The following is a 19,404-nucleotide window of genomic DNA, read 5'->3' on the forward strand; positions in this document are numbered from 1 at the left end:
ATATTTTTAACCTAGGATGAGAATTTATAAAATTTAAAATTTAAAATAGTTCAAATCAAATATGAGTGACTTAGATAGATTAAATAGTTATTTTATAATCAATCAACTTAATGTATTATCGGTAGTATTATTTTTAATAAGAAAAATGCATTAACACATATCTTCTGGTTTTTATCACGAATTAAAGCAATCTAAATTTGGTAGAATAATCAGCAGGATCGGGGCTAACAATTATTCCAAATCAAGAAGATCTAATTTATCCTCAAGATGAAGAAATAGACAAAGTCAACCAATGGGCAAAGGGAAAAAATGAAAGGCGAAGCCAAGTGGCTGTCGCTCCCTTCTTTGATTATGGCTAGAGGAAAAGATTAGTCTTTCTTTTTCTCTCTTTTTTTTTCAAACAATGTAGTTTAGTTAATTTAATGTTATTAAACCCTTGAATAATTACGTCAGACCAATAACGAAAATCATAAATGAGCTTGTTGGGCTACTTGAGATTCCAGGCCCATTGCTTCATCAACTCAATGACCTGGGTTGGACGGTTGGCATCGTCCAGTGCACTAATCTAACGGTCTAAAATTCATCATGAAAAAGAATAGGATGCTTATCTTGGTGCAAACGCCACTCAAACCTCAGCTAATCGATCTGGTATATTTGTTTTAAACCGCAGGATCACGGAACTGCATTGAGAGTTATGTACATCACAAGTAGCGTATCAGGATCGTGGGGATGATGCTAATGAGGATTAGGATCTGATACATCAAAATTACATTACATCCGTATGCCTTCCGGTCTATGTTATAAATTTATTTTTACTTTAAGAAAATTGAGTCTTCATTTTCTTCATCGCTGTTCTCGTACCTTAATTTAATCCTCCAGACTCAGAAGAATCCGGCGATGAAGTGAGACGAAGAGGAAAGGAAGGGAAGGGAGAAGAACAGCCTTAATATTACCATAACATTTATTTTTGATTTCCATACAAAACTGGTTCTTCGACTTTCTCTAAGACCGATTAACCACTACAACTAGGTAACTCAACCATAAACCATTGAAACTTTGCGGTTGAGTCTACAACTTCCGTTAATTCCTCCTCAGTTTATCGGTTTTTTTTTGGCTGTCATTGCTGTTTTCAGTATGATTGCTTTGTCTTTTTTACCTGTGGATTTTTTCTTTTGCAAATGATCAACGCAGGACGTGTTTGCATATTATGTATATGTGTACATGTCAATTATATGTTCCCTCTGAGTGTTTCTATTTCCTCGCCCATCCTTTTTGCTCCTGAACTTGTTGTGTTTGATTTGTCTAGTGTCTGAGACTTCGAGGTTTCCCTGAGAGCTTTATGTCGGTTATCATTCGAATAGCACGAGTTTGTCCTTCCTTTCTCTTCGATCACTTTCCTGTCAATTTGGTCTTTTGTCTCTGATACGATTTCCTTATTGAGAAATAGGAGTATCATGACCGCTGTATCCCATTTTTGTTATGATCCTGATGACTAAATGACGAGATTAATTTTGAAGATAATAGGAAATAATTTCGTACTGTCTATAGGTACGAAAACTTTAATAATAGAACTGAGTTTGTTCTAGATCGGTCTTATGGACTTCTGCAAGAGGGAAAGAACAGAATATGCCGTCTTTCTAAATTAGGACTTTTTGGCCTGCCTTTGTTTAAGAGTTTATGGTAATGAATGGCAATCTGATAAGATTTTGATCTACACAGGTGTCTATTTGCATTGCTGGATAAAAACAATTAATGGAAAATCGAGGCCAGAAGCGCCCAGAAATGGTAGATGAACTACCTGCTGATAAACGCGTTTGCAGTTCATTGGACTTAAGACCAAGTTCTTCCAACACATCAAATCAAATCCATACCGATCCTACACACTCAATGCTAGAGACCCATGATAATGACATGGACACTTCCTCATCTGCTTCTGCTTCAAGTCGATCAGAGGGAGAACCTGAAAAGGATTCAGCTTATGGGTCATGTGATTCAGATGACATGGAGCAGCATTACTACAGTTTCCGAGGCTACCACAGGCAGAGATTATCTAGTGATCATGGGAAGTTCAAAAAAATTATATCAAGTCTGAGTGAAGAGACTGAGCCTTCTGCTCAACTAGCTGTTCTTACAGAACTTTGTGAAGTCTTGTCATTTTGTACAGAGGGTTCACTCTCCAGCATGACTTCAGATTCATTATCACCGCTACTGGTCAAGCTGGCAAAGCATGAGAGCAACCCAGATATAATGCTGTTGGCTATAAGGGCTATCACCTATATATGTGATGTCTATCCTAGATCAGCTGGAATCCTTGTTAGCCATGATGCTATTTCTGCTTTATGTCAAAGATTATTGGCTATTGAGTATCAAGATGTAGCTGAACAGGTTATTTATGGTCGTTTATTTGCAATACATCTTATTAATTTTTTTCCTTTATATGGTACGAAAGGAATGTATGATTATAAATCTTGTGTTAATGTAGTGTCTCCAAGCATTAGAGAAAATATCCCGAGAGCAACCACTCGCTTGCTTACATGCTGGGGCTATTATGGCTGTTCTAAATTTTATTGACTTCTTCTCAACAAGCATTCAGGTAAGCCTCAATCTGAACATTGGCATCGGCCTCATAAGAATTGGCCCTTTTTATGATGAACTTTTAACTCCTAGAATTTATTGGATTTAGTTGTTCTAGGACTTCTTGATGAAATAATTCTGTTTCACTAACCCCTCCTCTCCCTCAAAACATTTATCCAGAGAGTGGCTCTTTCAACTGTGGTGAACATATGTAAGAAGCTTCCTTCAGAAAGCCTGTCACCTTGCATGGATGCTCTACCCATTTTATGCAATCTTCTTCGTTATGAGGATCGGCAGGTACCACAGTGGACTTTGGATGATTATTCTGTATGTCTCTTCAGTGTTTTAATATATCTTTTAGTTATTAACCTTCTAAAATTAATTCTTCAGCTTGTAGAAAATGTTGCTACCTGCTTAATTAAAATAGTTGAGCAAGCTGGTCACTCATCCAAATTGTTGGATGAACTTTGTAAGCATGGGTTGATTCAACAAGTGTCACATATTTTAAGTTTGAATGGCCGAACTACTCTATCTCAACCAATTTATAATGTAAGAATCCCCCCCCCCCCCAATCTTTTAGCGTCTACATTTCTCCACTTATTTTCTCTATTGTCTTTGAAAATGAGAAGGGCTTATTATTTTGATTGGCAGGGATTGATAGGGCTACTTGTCAAGCTTTCTTCTGGTTCAGCTGTAGCTTTTAGGACTTTGTATGAACTAAATATAAGCAATGTATTGAAGGACATCTTGGCTACATCTGACCTTCCACATGGGGTCTCTTCTTCTCATCCCATAGGTGGACATTGCAATCAGGTATACAGCTTAGTCTGCAGTATTGTTTTGTCTTTGACTGTCTTGGTCCGCACAATTTAAATAATTATTGTAACTTCACATTCTGTGGTTAAACTTTTCAGAAAATAAGGCCAATACCTAGACCCTCAATCCGTCTTAGGATAATGACACTATCTTATGGACTCATTTTAAGTCGTATGGGGATTTAGAAGAACATGTCTTTTTCAGGTCCTTATTGGGCTAGGTTTGCATATTCAGTTTGGAATGCAGAAATCTTTATAGCAGAGCATTTAAGTTCAGTCCTCAAATTTTCACATTTAATTTATTTATCTAAAATTTGCCAATTAACTCCTCAAACACCTCTCCTATATATTGCACTGCAGCATCTGATTTCTTTTTTTTACTTTTTCTTTTAAATCCTATTCTAAAGAAACCTCACCTAAAATTCCACTCAATTCATAATTCCTCTTGTTGCATGCCCAAACCTAATCATTTTAAGTATTCATGTATTCTGCAGACTAAAGTAGTGCTTGGTGTGACTTGTCTAAATATCATTCATTTGAATAATCATAAAGCAAGACGTATGGATATTGTAGGTCAAACCAGCAGTACATTACTGCTATCTGAATCAGAACACCGTTGTCATATTCTATTGGTTAAGATAAAAAGATATGCTGTTTTTCTTACTGGTGATGTTATTTTCTGCTTTCAAATTGAAAGTATAATATAGGGTTTATGTATAGATATGTTTTTAATTCATTGCTTAGCAATATTTTTATGTGAATTTGTGGTCATTGATGGACTAACGAGACTTTCTGGTTAACAACCTAATTAAAGACTTCATTGTTGATGGAGCACATTGGCGTCAGGCTATCCATGTAGCCAATCCCACCTAGTGGGATAAGGCTTGTTGTTGTTGTTATTGCATGACATGGTCAGACTTGAGAATCTAATCTAGAGTTGTAATTTGGCCTCTGAATTTTTCCTTCCCTATACAGAAGTAGAGATTGGCGAGAGCAGGGAAATGCTCTATAAACGCAGTTTACAGCCTCTGAAGTTGGGGAGTTTTCTAGTCAAAAGTTGCATGTTTTCTAATTGAAGTTAGTTAATCACGGATCTAGAAAGTCATAATTGAATATATTGCACTTTGATTACTTTTTGCCACAGTAACAGATTGGTTTTATGCAGTTTCAAAATTATGTAATTCAAATGTGTTGTGGATATCTTGAATCCATGAATTAGCGCAGCCAAATGTGGAGTACCCAATGTAATTATTCCCCAACTCCATGATACGCAGAAATTTCTTATAAACATGTCGGATGAAATAGACCATGTTGTCACGCTGGCTGTTCATCATGTATGATTCAAAATTCTAAGGTTTTATGCTGTAATATAGTTAGTTGAAGCGTGTATTTCTCTTCTTTTGTTACATAAAATGTTATGAGCGATGCGTAGCCTATGCCACAGCCTATGAGAGGATTTGGAGTTTTGATCCCAACTCTTTTGCTACATCTGTCGAGTTTTGTCTTTGGTATTTCTTTCCTTGTGTTGAAGGGAGGCTTCAATGCGCAGCATATTACTTGGTTCAATTTTTCCTCCATTAACAAATTAAAATTTGTCCCATTTAGTATGCGTTTTTTGACAAAAATAATATTTAAGTGAATATTGATTGAGGATTGATGGTAATGTCAGGTATATGAAGTTCTGAAATTGCTCAACGAGCTTCTCCCCAGGTTGGACAAAGATCAGAATGATCAACTAATGCTAGATAAAGAATCCTTTCTTGTTAATCACCCAGATCATCTGCAGACGTTCGGGATGGATGTGGTTCCCCTGTTGATCCAGGTTAGTTTTTTCCTAAAAGACATGTTTTCTGTTTTATGTCCTTTTCATTATTTTATTTTACTCGTCTGCCCCCTTTTACAGGTGTTTAATTCTGGTGCAAGTTTAAATGTTTGCCATGGATGTTTATTTGTTATGCACAAGTTGGTTTATTTGAGCAACTCTGACATGCTTGTTGAATCACTTAAGAATGCCGGCATTTCAAGGTATAGCAAGTTGCCCTATCCTCCTTGTTGAAGTGTTCAATTAAATAATTTTGAAAATGTATTGATTTCATCTAGTTAATGCGGCAGTTTTTTAGCTGGAGTATTCACTCGAAAGGATCACCATTTGCTGATATTAGCCTTACAGATTGCCGAGATAATTCTTAATAAGGTTTCAGATGATTTCCTGACGTTGTTTATAAAGGAAGGTGTCTTTTTTGCCATTGATGCACTATTAACACCAGGAAGCTCGTCAGAGTTGATGTACCCAGTTTTTGGTGGCATCCAATTGGCATTTGACTCAAGTCAAAAGTCTTCTTCTAGGGACCTCAAATGCCTGTGTTATGCATTTTCTACTAATGAACCGTGCACAGCAGTATCAGATGCAGGAACTTGCAAGCTTGAGAAGGAATCAATTATTAATCTTGCAAAGCATATAAAGTCGAAATTCTTAGCACCAGAATTATATGATTCTGAAAAAGGATTGACTGAAATTCTTCAAAATCTCAGAGCATTGTCTGTGGCATTAAATGATTCGCTTGGCACAACTACTAGCAATGGTTCTCGTCTTCTGCCTGAAGAGAGGGTTGATGATATACTGTATCAAATTATGGAGAAGCTTACAGGCAAGGAACAAGTTTCTACCTTTGAATTTATTGAGAGTGGAATTGTTAAATCATTGATAAACTATTTATCTAATGGTCTGCTTATGAGGAAAAATGGGGGAAGACAAGGTGGTTATGATGTTGTGATTGAAAAACGATTTGAGGTTCTGGCAAGGGTATGTTTATCTTATCCTCAGCTTCCTTCTGGAGACACGCCCCTCTCTTTTCTAATACGGAACTTACAGAGTGCACTGACTTCTTTGGAGGCTTTTCCTGTTATTCTAAGCAATGGACTGAAACTAAGGGGTTCCTATGCTACAGTTCCAAATAGATGTCCGATACCATATCCTTGCCTGAAAGTTCGTTTTGTCAAGGGTGAGGGAGAGACATGCCTTAATAATTACACCGAGGATTTTCATACAGTTGATCCTTTTTCATCCTTACATGCTATTGGGGGATATTTATGGCCAAAGGTTAGCTCAAAAAGCACTAATAATGTAAAGTCATCATCCAGCCAAGTAGCATTCCATGCAGAAAATCCACCCATTCATCTGCCGTCAAATGCAAGTTCCTCTCAAGTGAATATTGGGCCTGATGTTTTGCTAGCTCATGTCATTGAGAGACAGGTTACATTTCTAAAGCCCTGGTTACTGAGTTTACTGGTTCACTGATGCTGCATTCTGTTCCTTTATTTTTGACTGTTTAATGTCTTTTCCCTTTTCTTTTCTGGGTATGGCACCTGGATTTTCTTACGAGCAGATCTGTTTATTTTGCAGGGAGAAGAGACACAGCTGTTACAACCTGGGCCTGATCAAACTGTCAGTGCAAATTCAGGGGAATCATCTTCCTCTGAAACACATGTAAGTACGGCTATTGCTATAGAAAATATCTTTGCATCAACGATTTTATACATTTCATTATTCATCACTACTGCTTAATGGTTAATTCTAAAGCTTCCTTTTTTTCATGTTTTGAATTCATTGTGCTTTAGTTCTTATATCTCTTTTCAATCTTCAAATTTCTATTAAGAACAGTTCTAATATGCATGTGTTTTAGCTTACTTTTTGACTTTTATGATTATATTCAACAGGGGCATGAAGAGAGAGAACCCCAATTGAATGCAGAAGCAGGCCCAAAACTGGAAGGTCATCCGGGTTCTTGTAGTAATGAAGCTGAACAAAAGCTTGTGTTTTACCTTGAAGAACAGCAGCTGGATCCTAAACTGACAATGTACCAGGCAATTCTTGGTCAAGTGATGAAACAAAATGACTCTTTCTCTAGTGCAAAACTGTGGAGTCAAGTACACACAATAACTTATAGAATGGCTGTGAAATCTGAGGATGTGGCCCCTCCAAAACGTCTTCATTCACCTGAAGATGTGTTTATCATTGATAAAGTTACAGCTTACATGCAGGACACTCCTTTTTTCTCGGACATGTTCTCCTGTGAACTTGTTTCTGATTTGGAGAAATCAAGCCCGACTCATGATATTTTGTTTCTCCTTAAAAGCTTGGAAGGCATGAATAGATTTATCTTTCACCTCATGTCTCGTGAAAGAATTTGTGCTTTTGCTGAAGGGAAACTTGATAACCTGGATAGCCTGAAAGTACTGGTTCCTTCTGTCCGACAAAATGAGTTTGTGAGTGCAAAATTGACAGAAAAACTGGAACAACAAATGCGAGATCCTTTTACAGTCTCTATTGGTGCTATGCCTCTATGGTGTAATCAGTTGATGGTTTCATGCCCTTTCCTATTTAGTTTTGAGGCAAGATGCAAGTACTTTAAATTGGCAGCATTTGGTCAGCAACAGATTCAACCTCATTTATCTTACAATGATTCAGCAACAACAAGCAGCAGGCGCCTGAGCCTTGGGGTATTGCCTCGGAAGAAATTTTTAGTTTTTCGCAACCGGATTTTGGAATCTGCTGCAGAAATGATGGACTTACATGCCCGTCATAAAGTAGTTCTTGAAGTGGAATATGATGAAGAAGTTGGTACTGGTCTTGGACCGACATTGGAATTCTATACCTTGGTCTGTCAGGAGTTCCAGAAATCCGGAATGGGGATGTGGAGAGAGGATAATTGGTTTTTCCCATTAAAGACAAACTTGCCGGCTGACATGAGAATCCTGTCTCCCTATGGACTCTTTCCTTGTCCATGGCCTTCACCGCTAGAATCATCTGGTGGTATACAGTTCTCCGAAGTAACAAAGAAATTTTTCCTTTTGGGCCAAATTGTGGCTAAAGCTCTTCAAGATGGAAGGGTCTTAGATCTGCATATGTCCAGAGCCTTTTATAAACTTCTTCTTGGAAAGGTACACCAATCCTCGATGCAATTGATGAGCTTCCCATGAGCTTGAAACCCAACAACTGTGAATTATTTGCTTACAGATGATCATTATGTTTGACATGGTCTCTTTGTTTGCTTATCATCTCTTTAGGAACTCTCTCTCTACGACATTCAATCATTTGATCCTGGGCTTGGTAGTGTGCTTCAAGAGTTTCAGGCTATCGTTAACCGGAAGAAATTTTTGGAGTCTGTTTGCGGAGACAACTATGTGATGGAATTTGATGCATGCTTTCGAGATACAAAAATTGAAGACCTTTGCCTTGATTTCACTCTTCCTGGGTATCCTGACATTGCTCTTACTTCTGGGAGTGATCACACAGTAGTAAGATATTACTTTATGCGATTGCTATTTGTTTTTGTTTTGTTATTTTCATTGGTGATAAGAATTTATATTTTTTGGGTAGGTGAATATGAGAAACCTGGATGATTATGTTTCACTTGTTGTGGATGCCACTGTGAAGTCAGGAATTTCCAGACAAGTTGAGGCTTTCAAATCTGGTTTTAATCAGGTTCTGTTGTTATTCGCTTTGACTAAATGATGCTTAAAATACTTTCTAATGTTTTTTAGTTTTGAACAATTGAGATGATTAACACACAAACCTTTTATATTGCTATATTCTCTCTCTGTCTGTCTGTCTGTGTGCGCACGCGCAAGACCCAAATGGTCAAGAGAATTGGGGTTCACATATTATATGATGAACTGAACGAATTTGAGCTTAAAGCTAACACTTATATTCAATATTATGAGGGTTACTGTTGCATGATTTAAGAGGTAGGAATCCAAATGATGAGAGGTGGATTCAATTTTGAAGCAGAATTAGCTACTGCTTAAACATAGACTGTCAATTGAATAAGATTCGTTTTGTTTTTAGGCATTATGTTGATCATAAGTTTGTCAACTCCATCCCCCGTTTTATATTCTGTATTTTTTTTTTCACTTAGAATTTACAGAATGCTTCTCCTTCTCGTCCTCCTTTTTCTAAGATCCTGTAATTGTCAATTAATTTGGTAGTTTTTTTTCTTTTTCTTTTTTTTAAATCTTGTGATTGTCAACTATTTGATTTTTAATTTTTTTGGTCAACTCCAGGTCTTTTCCATTGAGCATCTTCGCATTTATAATGAAGAAGAACTTGAGCGATTGCTTTGTGGAGAATTTGATTCTTGGGCTGTATGTATATATTTAATTTCTTAACATGTATAAACTTGTTTTTTGCTGAGAGGAAAAGTATGAAAACAACTAAAATTTAATAATCTCTTTTGAGCAGTTCCTTGAGCTGGCGGATCACATTAAATTTGATCATGGGTATACTGCTAGCAGTCCTCCAATCGTTAATGTGAGCCTTCTTGTTTTTCAATTAACGTTATATGTTTCTTTGGTGGTTTCGGCTGTGTTTTGTTCACCCAAATCTCATGACCTGTTGATTGATTCTTTGGAATGTCAGTTGCTGGAAATCATTCAAGAATTTGACCATGCACAGCGAAGAGCATTCCTTCAGTTTGTGACTGGGGCACCTCGACTTCCTCCTGGCGGACTGGCATCTCTTAATCCCAAGTTGACTATTGTGAGAAAGGTATGCGGATATTAATACCCTATAAGATGAATTCGTGGTTGTTGGAACTCCTCCTCATACGTTTTTTTTTTTTTTTGACAGCATTGTACCAACCGGGCAGACACAGACTTGCCTAGCGTGATGACTTGTGCAAATTACTTGAAGTTACCTCCCTACTCATCAAAAGTACTTTCTCTTACTTTCAAACTTGACTAACTAAAGCATTCAGAAAATAATGCTCATAAACTGGAGTCTAATTTCTTTGGTCACTTCTTTTTTATATAAAAATTCCAGGAAAAGATGAAAGAGAAGCTCTTTTATGCCATAACTGAGGGACAAGGATCATTTCACCTTTCATAAATTCACTCTCTTGACTTGGTCCGCATTTCAATGCTGAACCTGTAATTATTAGAGTAGTCGATAGAGATGTAGATAAGGATCTGAATGTGTTGCTGGCAAAAGGGGTGTTGGTTGGAAGAGGAGCTGATTTGCTGCTGAAGGAGAAGAAGCTCCAGTCTTCACTGACTATAATTGTTGGGGTGTGTACATAGCCCGCAAATACGGGTAGTTCATTGACTTGGGTTGGTTGTACAGGGACCAGGGTACTTTTAAGTGGTTGCTTTTTCAGATATTTTCATGTACAGAACTGTGTACAGAAATCTCTTTGGATGGTAGCCTTTTATTTACATCAATAGTTGCCTTTCGCCTTCAACGGCTTATATTTTCTGCTATTTATTGGATTTTCAGAAAATTGTTTTCTTACAAGGGCATACGCCAGTCGTTTTACTTGTATATTCTGACCACTTCTGCATTTTGTTATCGCCCTGTTTGTTACTTAATATCTTTAATGCCTCAGCGGTTCAAGCCGATCATGTTTGATTACTGGCTGGTGCCCTTTTCCCTAGAGCACCCCCGAAGAAGTCAAAATCATAACTTTACTCCGCGAGTATCTTCAACCAAGTCCCCGCGGAAATAACTTGCAGTGTCCGATCCCAAAGTAAAATTAGTATGTGTAGGAATTTCATGAGTTTAGATCATATGATAATTTCCAAATGTTCCACTTCTAAAGAGGTACGCACGCGAAGATGACTGGACAGTGGACGGTTTTTGTGAGTAGGGGTGGATATGGCAACTAGATGTTGTGACAAATGACAATGTGTAACGCGGGAAGCCAGGGTTCCAGGATCCATCCCCATTCTTCAAGCTGTTCGCATATTAATTAATGTTCTAATTAATACATACAATATTCCTTAACAAAATAATCTTTAAGTATATCAAGTAATTTGTGAGTTAAGGATACTTTTTCTGTTTTATTAATCAAAAGGTATTTGGCTGTGTTTTGTAGTTGTACCAAAATAGTGTTTGTAGAGAATCAGATTAAGAAGCGACAAATTAGTTTTTTCTTATTGTTAATTGTATTGAATATAGGTTAAATTATGAAAAACTTTATGAATTTTGATTTATATGTAAATAATTATTCCCCTTTAAAACTTAATTAAACTTTTAATTTTGTGTAAATAACCCCCGCTGTAACTTATCTTAGTGAACTTTTTAATAAAGCACCCCATATTATTCATCAAATATGCCTTAAATTTTCTTCCACACTCGTACATAACTCTTTCAATCTTTGAATTATAGGCAGAAGATACATATACGCTTTCTTTTTTACGTAAAAATCTAGTACATCGAAATTTGTTTTTTGGCCTGCCAAGTACATCGAAATACTGCATATAAAACAACGGATAAATTAATGACGAAGATGTAATTTGCACAGATCTACGAGCTTTAAAAATTCATTATAAAATTTTAAAGATAGAAAATAGAAGGGAGAATTCCAAAAAAATTTCTTTAAATTTTAAAATTTCAAATCAGTTTTATTTATTACGTTTTAATAACAATTGACAACATTTAAAAGATAAATAACAACACATTTTTATAGTTATTACTAATTTTAAATTTTAAAATTTTAGAGGTATGTTTTTGAGATTTTTTCAAATATTAACTCTAGATAAACTAAAATCCAAGAGGTCACATATGATTTCGCCTTGAAAACTAATAAAAAGGGAAAAATACTTCATTCTTCCGATAATTACAAATAGAAAGCAAGAGTAAAAATATAATGATAACAAATTATATTTAAATTAGCATATTGACTGTACAAATTTGTTATATACTATCTCCGGTTCTAATTATAAGAGCTAGTTGACTAATTTAATGAGATTAAGAAAATAAGTTAAGTAAGTCATTTGTAATAAATAAATGTTGTCTTTTCTAAATTATTTTTGCTAATCAAGCATGTTAGCTAGAACTACCATTACTAGAAGGACTACCTTAGGAAAAATACATAAATATTAGAGACAAAGTGGATTGGAGTTTTATATTTAGAATTAAAATAAAAATCAAACAAAATCTTATATTAAGAACCGGAGGTAGTATTTCATAAATGGATATTCTTTTTTTTTTCGTATAGTTATCATATTTAAATTAATTAAATCAATATTTATTACAATCAATTACATTACAAATTTAATGACGAAATATAATGAGCGACATATAACCTTTTTTTTTTTAAAAAAAAATGAAGCTCTGCGGCTGTGCGGCACATGCCACGTCGTCGAAGGATGATTCTTGAGTTCTCTCCCTATTTGTCTATGATTCGAACCGAGAAAGGCATTTTGGCACGAAACCAGCTTTTCAGTGCCTTACCCTCCCCTGAATGCCTCCCTATTCTTCCATCCTTCCGAGCGTGAACCGTCCAATGCGCTTAGTTGGTAGTCTGAAGCGAGCTGGTCCTTGGAAAACAGGTTCGCATTTTTCTCCCACTCTTCTCATGTGGTTACTCTATTGAGGTGTTTGCAATTCATCTTAAATAAAATCGCACATATGTTTCTTATTTTAGGTTTTCCATAATGTCTACTATTTCTGGCCACGTCGATTTAAATACCGATGCCGTTCTGGTTGATCGGCAAAACGAGGTGGCTGTGTTTGATTCATCAGAAACGAATGCCTGTGGCATCGTCCCTGCGTCTGTTGATAATGGGGTCAAAGTCCGCGATCATGACTTTTGCCGGGTCGGAGATAGTCTAGGAGTGAATGAGTCGGTGAAGCCGGGTTACGATGAATTGTCTTGTGGAACCGGACGAGAGGGTTTTGATAAAGATACTGAAGTCATGCAGAGAGCAAATGATATGGAGGTAGGGGCAGAACTTCTTCGTGGAGTTTTCAGAGCTGATAAATGCTTGGATTCCGCATTAAACTATGGCGTTGTGAATGATGTGGAGTATGGGGACGAGAGTGGAGTTACTGATAATGGCTTAACTAGCATTGAATTTAAATTAAATAAGGAGGCTCAAGCAGAGGAGAACCAGATCATTTGCCGTAATGCGGGCAAAAATGCTAAAGATTTTGGCGATGAAGGGAATGGAAGCGAGCGGAAGTGTCATGTTGATGAGTTAGCAGACCAGGGAGCTATCAAAGTTATGGGAGATGAGAACAATGTCAACGCTGCTCATGTAGCAGACCAGGGAGCTATCAAAGTTATGGGAGATGAGAACAATGTCAACGCTGCTCATGATAAGGTTTCTACGGATGGTCCTAATCATCATTGTGCCTCAAGAACTTCAGAATCTGTGTGCCAATCGCTGGATGGCGTTCTACATATGGAGGCCAAGGACGTTAATTTTAAAGAATCTTTGCATCATGAATTCCCAATTTCAAGAAATCATCTTTGTCAGGTAGAAACTTCACATCCTCTGAAAGAGCCATCCCATGAAGTTTGCGCACAACCAGAGGCGCTAAAAAGTCAGACCATGGACATCAACCTGACTGAAGTATTGCCTTTGGGAAATATTCAAAACGAGTGCCATGGTCTTAATCTTGTTGTAGATTTTAATTCATGCAGAAAGTTGGTGCAGATTGACATGAATATGAAATCATTGTCTTCAGAATTCCGTGTATCTGATTTAGTATGGGGAAAAGTGAGGGGTCATCCATGGTGGCCTGGCCAGATCTTTGATCCTTCAGCTGCATCAGAAAAGGCAAAGAGGTATTTTAAGAAAGACAGTTACTTGATAGCTTATTTCGGGGATCAATCATTTTCTTGGAACGATGCATCAAAGATAAAGCCATTTCAAATGTATTTCTCACAAATGGAGAAACAGAGCGATTTGGACAATTTTTATCATGCTGTTGATTGTGCATTGGATGAGATCTCAAGACGAGTTGAGCTTGGCTTATCCTGCCCCTGCACGCCTGAAGTCCTCACCAATCTTAAAACCCAAATAATTACTAACGCTGGAATCCAGGAACACTCAAGCAGAAGAGATGGAGGGGACAGGTTTCTGAATGCAATCACTTTTGAACCCAAGAAACTTGTCAACTTCGTTCAATTATTAGCAGAGTCACCACTTGTTGAGTTTGATAGATTGGATTTGGCAATAGCACGTGCCCAATTTTTGGCCTTTCGCAATTCAAAGGGTTATTCTCAACTGCCTGAGTTTGTAGCGAATGATGCGTTGGTCAAGGATGATACGGAAATTATAACCATGGACGTGGAGGAAAAAGGGCAATATGATGATCAAATTGATAGCCAAGGATTGGAAACTGATATTGGCTATTCACCAAAGCGAAAGCACATCTCTGGAAGAGATTGCGTGTGGCCCTGCAAGAAACAAAAACGTTTGTCTGATTTGATGTCTGAAAAGAGTTTGCGTCTCCCAAATGACGAGCATGCTTTGGGTGGGGAAGCTGATGGTGATGAGTCGATTCTGTTTTCTTCTACATGGAAGGCATATGAGAACACTTCTGATGATGATTGTCATAAATCCCGAAATATTATTCTTATCCAATTGCACGAAGTTTCTGTAGATGAGATGTGGTGGCAACTTCGCTTGGCTGCTAGAGATCCCACAAGAGATGGCTGCTTTACTGTCATGGTGAATTTTTTTGCAGAATTCAGAAATTTCTCTAGTCCACATTATTCGACGCTAATGGAGCTCTGCAATGATTCTTATTGGACTGACAGAATTATTCAGAGTATTCCTGAAGAGCAATCATCGTTAGAGAAACAGAATGAGAGGGAGGAGTTTCTGCCTGTGAATCCGGCTGAAGGGGTTGCTCCCTCTTTCAAACCGCAAGCAGGTGTTGATGGGAAGGAACGTTTTGATGAGAACTCTAAGGAAGGTACCTGCCCAGCAGCCCTGATTCTTGAATTTACAAACCTAGATTCTATTCCTTCAGAAACAAGCCTCAACAAAATTTTTGGCCGCTTTGGACCATTGATCGAATCACAGACCAAACTGTTGAAGAGAAGTAGACGTGCCAAAGTGGTTTTCAAAAGACTTTCTGATGCAGAAAGCGCTTTCAGCAGCGCTGGGAAATATGGCACTTTTGGACCTTCACTTTTTAGATACCACCTCAAGGTTATGCCTTCATCATCCAAAGCCCCTGTTGGTGCAGGAAAGCGAGGCAGGAAAAGAAGTTCTGGGGAAGGCGGTGAAGTCTAGTGCCTTGGCATATATTGCTTTAACCTTAGATATGACTTTAACGCTAGGTGTTTTCTTTTGTCCAAGTCATTGTTCTTATTTTAATCTTTGATAAGCTAACGTGTCCAGCATGCTAATGCATAGGAGTGAACAGCCTGACTAATTGATGACGTAGGAATCGCTCGGGATACGATCAAGTCGATATAGTTTAGACTGATCATGCTCTAGCAAGTAGTAGCTGATGTGATGATAATTACCAGGTTCGAGCCGATAGGACAGTATCAACCTTTTTGTAAAAGTGAATCCACATATGTTACTGTAATTATTAAGTTTGGTGTGTTATGAAAACCAAAGGCTATAAATCTTTTGAGTATTTTACTGGTTCACTTTGCTGGTAATCGGTTAGTCGTTTCCGTTTAAGCTATCCATTATTTCATTATGTGTACTGGTAATGCTGTGGATTACTGGGGCTCGAATAATTGTCGCTCAAATTCTTGTTAAGCTCACTCCAACCGCACCAAAAAGAAAAACAGAGGGAGAGATGATAGAACAAATAGTGCAACGCATATAATTTCTCTTTGAACTGCAAACGAGCGATGAGTGTCTACAAAATTTTACTCATGAATTTAAATCTATATAATTTATCTCAGAGAAGCAACGGTCATGTTGGCTTTCATTGAAACCCCGGTTTAATGCATGTGGACTCACTGCAGAATTCAAATATTTTATTTCATTCTAAGGGGCTTGGGGTAGCTGAAATTTGAAGGCGGAGTGATTGAAATCATTGATCACATTGGATTTGGCAGCTTTGAGACTTGAGACTATGGAAACGGGAAGAGAGACGATTTTTTTCCCAAAAAAAAGAGCAAAGCATGTTTGGGTGGAATACTTTGAATCACTCCACTCCAAAAGGTTTAGCATATAACGTGTTTGCGCACATATTATATAGATCATATTATATTATAATCTAAAACTTTTTCCTACTTCCTTCTTAATAATAAAATATCAGAAAATATGAATAATTTTTTCAACTAAACTACAGGACGAGACAACACTTAAAATTAAAATACACAGTATTTATTAAATTTCTATTCTTTTCTATTTAACGATGTTAAACTATTTTTAACCCCGTTTTTCATTGTTAGGGCCAGTGGTTTCATTTCATGAATGAAAAAGAAATTATATTAAGGGTAATAAATATAATACTAAACGTTTTTTCAGGCCAAAGATACTAAATACTAAAAAATATATAAAAGAATTCACATATCACTACTCACTAAAAGAAATTGATGGTTTGAAGACTGAAGCCCAAGTTCGTTGCGGCTCAATGATGTCACACGGCGCTCCCACTTCCCCGGCCTTCTTCTATTGTGTGTCATCCTCGTTTCACGCCTTTATTTTTATTTAAAAAAGGTACATTCTTATTATTTTTATTTATTTTAAATCCAATTATTCAAAGAGCCGCTACTCCTAAGTTCAAAATTCTCAAACCAGACAACTCCCTCCCATCTTGGGCACTGAGATTTGCCCTACTGATCCTCACTTTCCATTGTTCTTTCAGAATCTCTCACATCTTGCCTTATCTTCGCTGCTTTTAAACGCGCTTCAGATCGATCATATTTTCTGAAATGGAGGGTTCGCAAAGAAAGAAGGCTGCTCAAGACCGTCGACTTAGTATTATCGACGTTTCGTCGGCCGACGACTCCCTTCTTGATCCCCTTTCGGGGAATCCTGACAAGCAAGATTCGGGCCACCTTTCGGTTGGCTTTTTAAATCCCAATCCCCTGCGATGTTACTCAATATTTCGTTTGTCCTGAACTCTGATTGTTGGTTGGAGTTTTGTTGGTTAACTTGCCTTTACGTTTCTGTTAAATTGTTTCCCTGGTGTTTGTTCGTCCTTCAAACGTTGTTGGAGCCTTGAACTACTGATGGTTTTGATACTTGCTCTTGTTTTGTTGGGCATTTCTTGTTCGTTTGAACTACATAGGGTATTTCTGGTTATTTCTTTCTGTTTTTAAGGAACAGAAAGCAAAGAAAGAAAAACTTGCTTGCTGCAAAATTTCAGTGGTATCAAGGTTTTAGTGTTTTTGGGAAATAAGTAGAACTGATTTTGAGCTACGTAGTTACGAACTTATGGTCTCATTATAATGCGATATCCTCAGAAATCTCTACCTGTTGTAACATCTTGACTTCAGTGATATGTTTACGATTTTATAACCAGATGAAAGTCATTCACGACATTTTTGTCAGATTTATACATTTAGAGGCTAATGGGACGAACCATAAGTGATGTTATGATTGCCAGTTTTTGCATTGGTTGAATTCTCAGTCACTCGACTGTATTGTTATGGTGGATTACACGTTACAAAGTGTTACCCGGTACTATTTCCTATGTCATCGCGAAACGTTGGGTTTAACATATTATTTGGAGGACCATGCACTCCCCCCCCCCCCTTTTTTTGGCCACGGATCAATATAGGGCTATGCAGTGATCTCATGTCTGCTTCATTTCTGAGATCTGTGTGCAAATCTATGTAGAGTCTCTACCCGTTCCCCTGTTTCAAGTCTACTATTTTTCTTCTGCTTTTTTCGAATTAATATGCATATTTTTCAGTTCTTATTTGAATAACATGTTTTCAGACAACCAAGAGCAGGCAGAGTTGCTGGACACTCCGAACTCAAGAAAGTTTGAGGATGCATCAAGCAAACTTGAAGAGTGGGAGCAAGAGCCCCGACCAAGTGAACCTTTGAAATGGGAAAGACAAAGAAAAACAAGTGCAATCTGCGTAAAAGTTTAGCTTGGGATAGTGCTTTCTTCACAAGTGCTGGTACATATCTTTGAACCCTTGGAATTTGCGTTTTTTTCCCGCCACTAAGATGTCTGCTGTGTTTCATTGCAACTGCCATGTGTATGTTGTATTCAGGTGTTTTGGATCCTGAGGAGTTGTCCAGCATAATTGAAGGTGTAGAGAAGGATGAAAAGCATGCGTTACGGGAATTAAGGAGGATTTATACATGTCTTGTGATTCCATATCTACATTAGAAAGTGATAGCTTGACGCTGGAAAGTCTAGAGGCTGATTTATTTGAGGACATAAGAGCTTCAATTCAGAAATCAGGCAAGATGTCTGATGCGGCATATGGAAAGAGCAAAGTGTCGTCAGGGGTAGCAGGATTCCAGACTGATGACTGTAAGCAGCCATTACCAGGAATTAAAGAGGACGTGCACAGGTCCTGTGAGTCCATCTCTACATTAGAAAGCGATACCTTGACTCCAGAAAGTATGGAGGCTAATTTATTTGACGATATAAGAGCTTCAATTCAGAAATCGAGCAAAACTTCCGATGTGCAGCTGGATAGAAATAGCCCAGTGCCATCAAGGGTTGTAGGACTCCAGACTGGTGACGGTAAGTTTCTATTCACTCACTCTAAACTTTTTATTGTCGTACCATTCTCCCTAATTAGCAAGCTTAAAAGCGTTCATTAGGAAAGTTTTGTGTAGAATTAGAATAGATGAAGCTCCTTAAGCCACGATCTTTCTGCGTGCCATTAATTTTTCCTTTGCACATTTGACCATGTTAAGAACAAGATAGAAAGCACGTTGAACGTTATTTAATCGCTCTGTTCCTACTTAATTTTTTTTTCCCTTTCCAGTGTTAGAGACGACTGGAATGACTTCTGGGAACAAGGTAGGGCTAGTTTTATTTACCTGTACATGTTTATAATATGAATTTTTGAATTATTTCCTTCTTATCTCAAGACAAAAATAATTGACAATTTGAAGAAAAATCTCTTCATCAACTCTGTTTATTTCAGTTGAGAGCCTCATCTTCTAAGAATTCAAGTACTACCAGCGTGCAACTATCGGGAAGAATGACCAAGAATCATGCCCGTCCCCCAGTTTTACAGGTATGAATATATAGAAAAGCAACAAGAGAACTTATGGCTCTCTGCAAGCAAGTGGTCAGGAGTCTTAAAAAAAAATTTTGGTGACTTTATGTAGCTGA

The 19,404-nt window shown here is 37.4% G+C and overlaps 3 protein-coding genes across 4 annotated transcripts; all 3 read left to right on the top strand.

Annotated features, from left to right (window-relative positions):
* The first annotated feature begins 859 nt into the window (after nucleotides 1–859).
* On the top strand, nucleotides 860–10,666 carry LOC114749094 (E3 ubiquitin-protein ligase UPL4-like). 2 transcript variants are annotated; one of them, XM_028937568.1, is made up of 18 exons: nucleotides 860–1,029; nucleotides 1,720–2,385; nucleotides 2,483–2,593; nucleotides 2,755–2,871; nucleotides 2,965–3,123; nucleotides 3,226–3,387; nucleotides 5,059–5,211; nucleotides 5,293–5,414; nucleotides 5,502–6,642; nucleotides 6,793–6,876; nucleotides 7,107–8,330; nucleotides 8,457–8,687; nucleotides 8,770–8,874; nucleotides 9,453–9,533; nucleotides 9,628–9,699; nucleotides 9,808–9,936; nucleotides 10,018–10,101; nucleotides 10,210–10,666. In XM_028937568.1, exons 2-18 carry the CDS (start codon nucleotides 1,753–1,755, stop codon nucleotides 10,273–10,275), a joined length of 4,674 nt encoding a protein of 1,557 aa, XP_028793401.1. In that variant the 5' UTR covers nucleotides 860–1,029; nucleotides 1,720–1,752; the 3' UTR covers nucleotides 10,276–10,666. The 2 variants fall into 2 exon arrangements, with proteins under 2 accessions (XP_028793401.1, XP_028793402.1); XM_028937569.1 differs by having other exon boundaries at nucleotides 9,631–9,699.
* Nucleotides 10,667–12,824: 2,158 nt separating this feature from the next.
* On the top strand, nucleotides 12,825–15,450 carry LOC114749095 (uncharacterized). The gene has a single exon (XM_028937570.1). The coding sequence runs from the start codon at nucleotides 12,825–12,827 to the stop codon at nucleotides 15,417–15,419; it is 2,595 nt and encodes an 864-aa protein (XP_028793403.1). The 3' UTR covers nucleotides 15,420–15,450.
* Nucleotides 15,451–18,400: 2,950 nt separating this feature from the next.
* On the top strand, nucleotides 18,401–19,306 carry LOC114749096 (uncharacterized; the record flags this gene model as incomplete). Its single annotated transcript, XM_028937572.1, has 3 exons — nucleotides 18,401–18,804; nucleotides 19,052–19,086; nucleotides 19,214–19,306. Coding segments are annotated over exons 1-3 (519 nt in total), but the record flags the coding sequence as incomplete, so codon positions are not given.
* Nucleotides 19,307–19,404: the final 98 nt, after the last annotated feature.

The sequence above is a fragment of the Neltuma alba genome, unplaced genomic scaffold, assembly GCF_004799145.2.
Source record: "Neltuma alba isolate B1F8T4 unplaced genomic scaffold, ASM479914v2 tig00005945_pilon, whole genome shotgun sequence".
Classification (NCBI taxonomy): Eukaryota; Viridiplantae; Streptophyta; class Magnoliopsida; order Fabales; family Fabaceae; genus Neltuma; species Neltuma alba.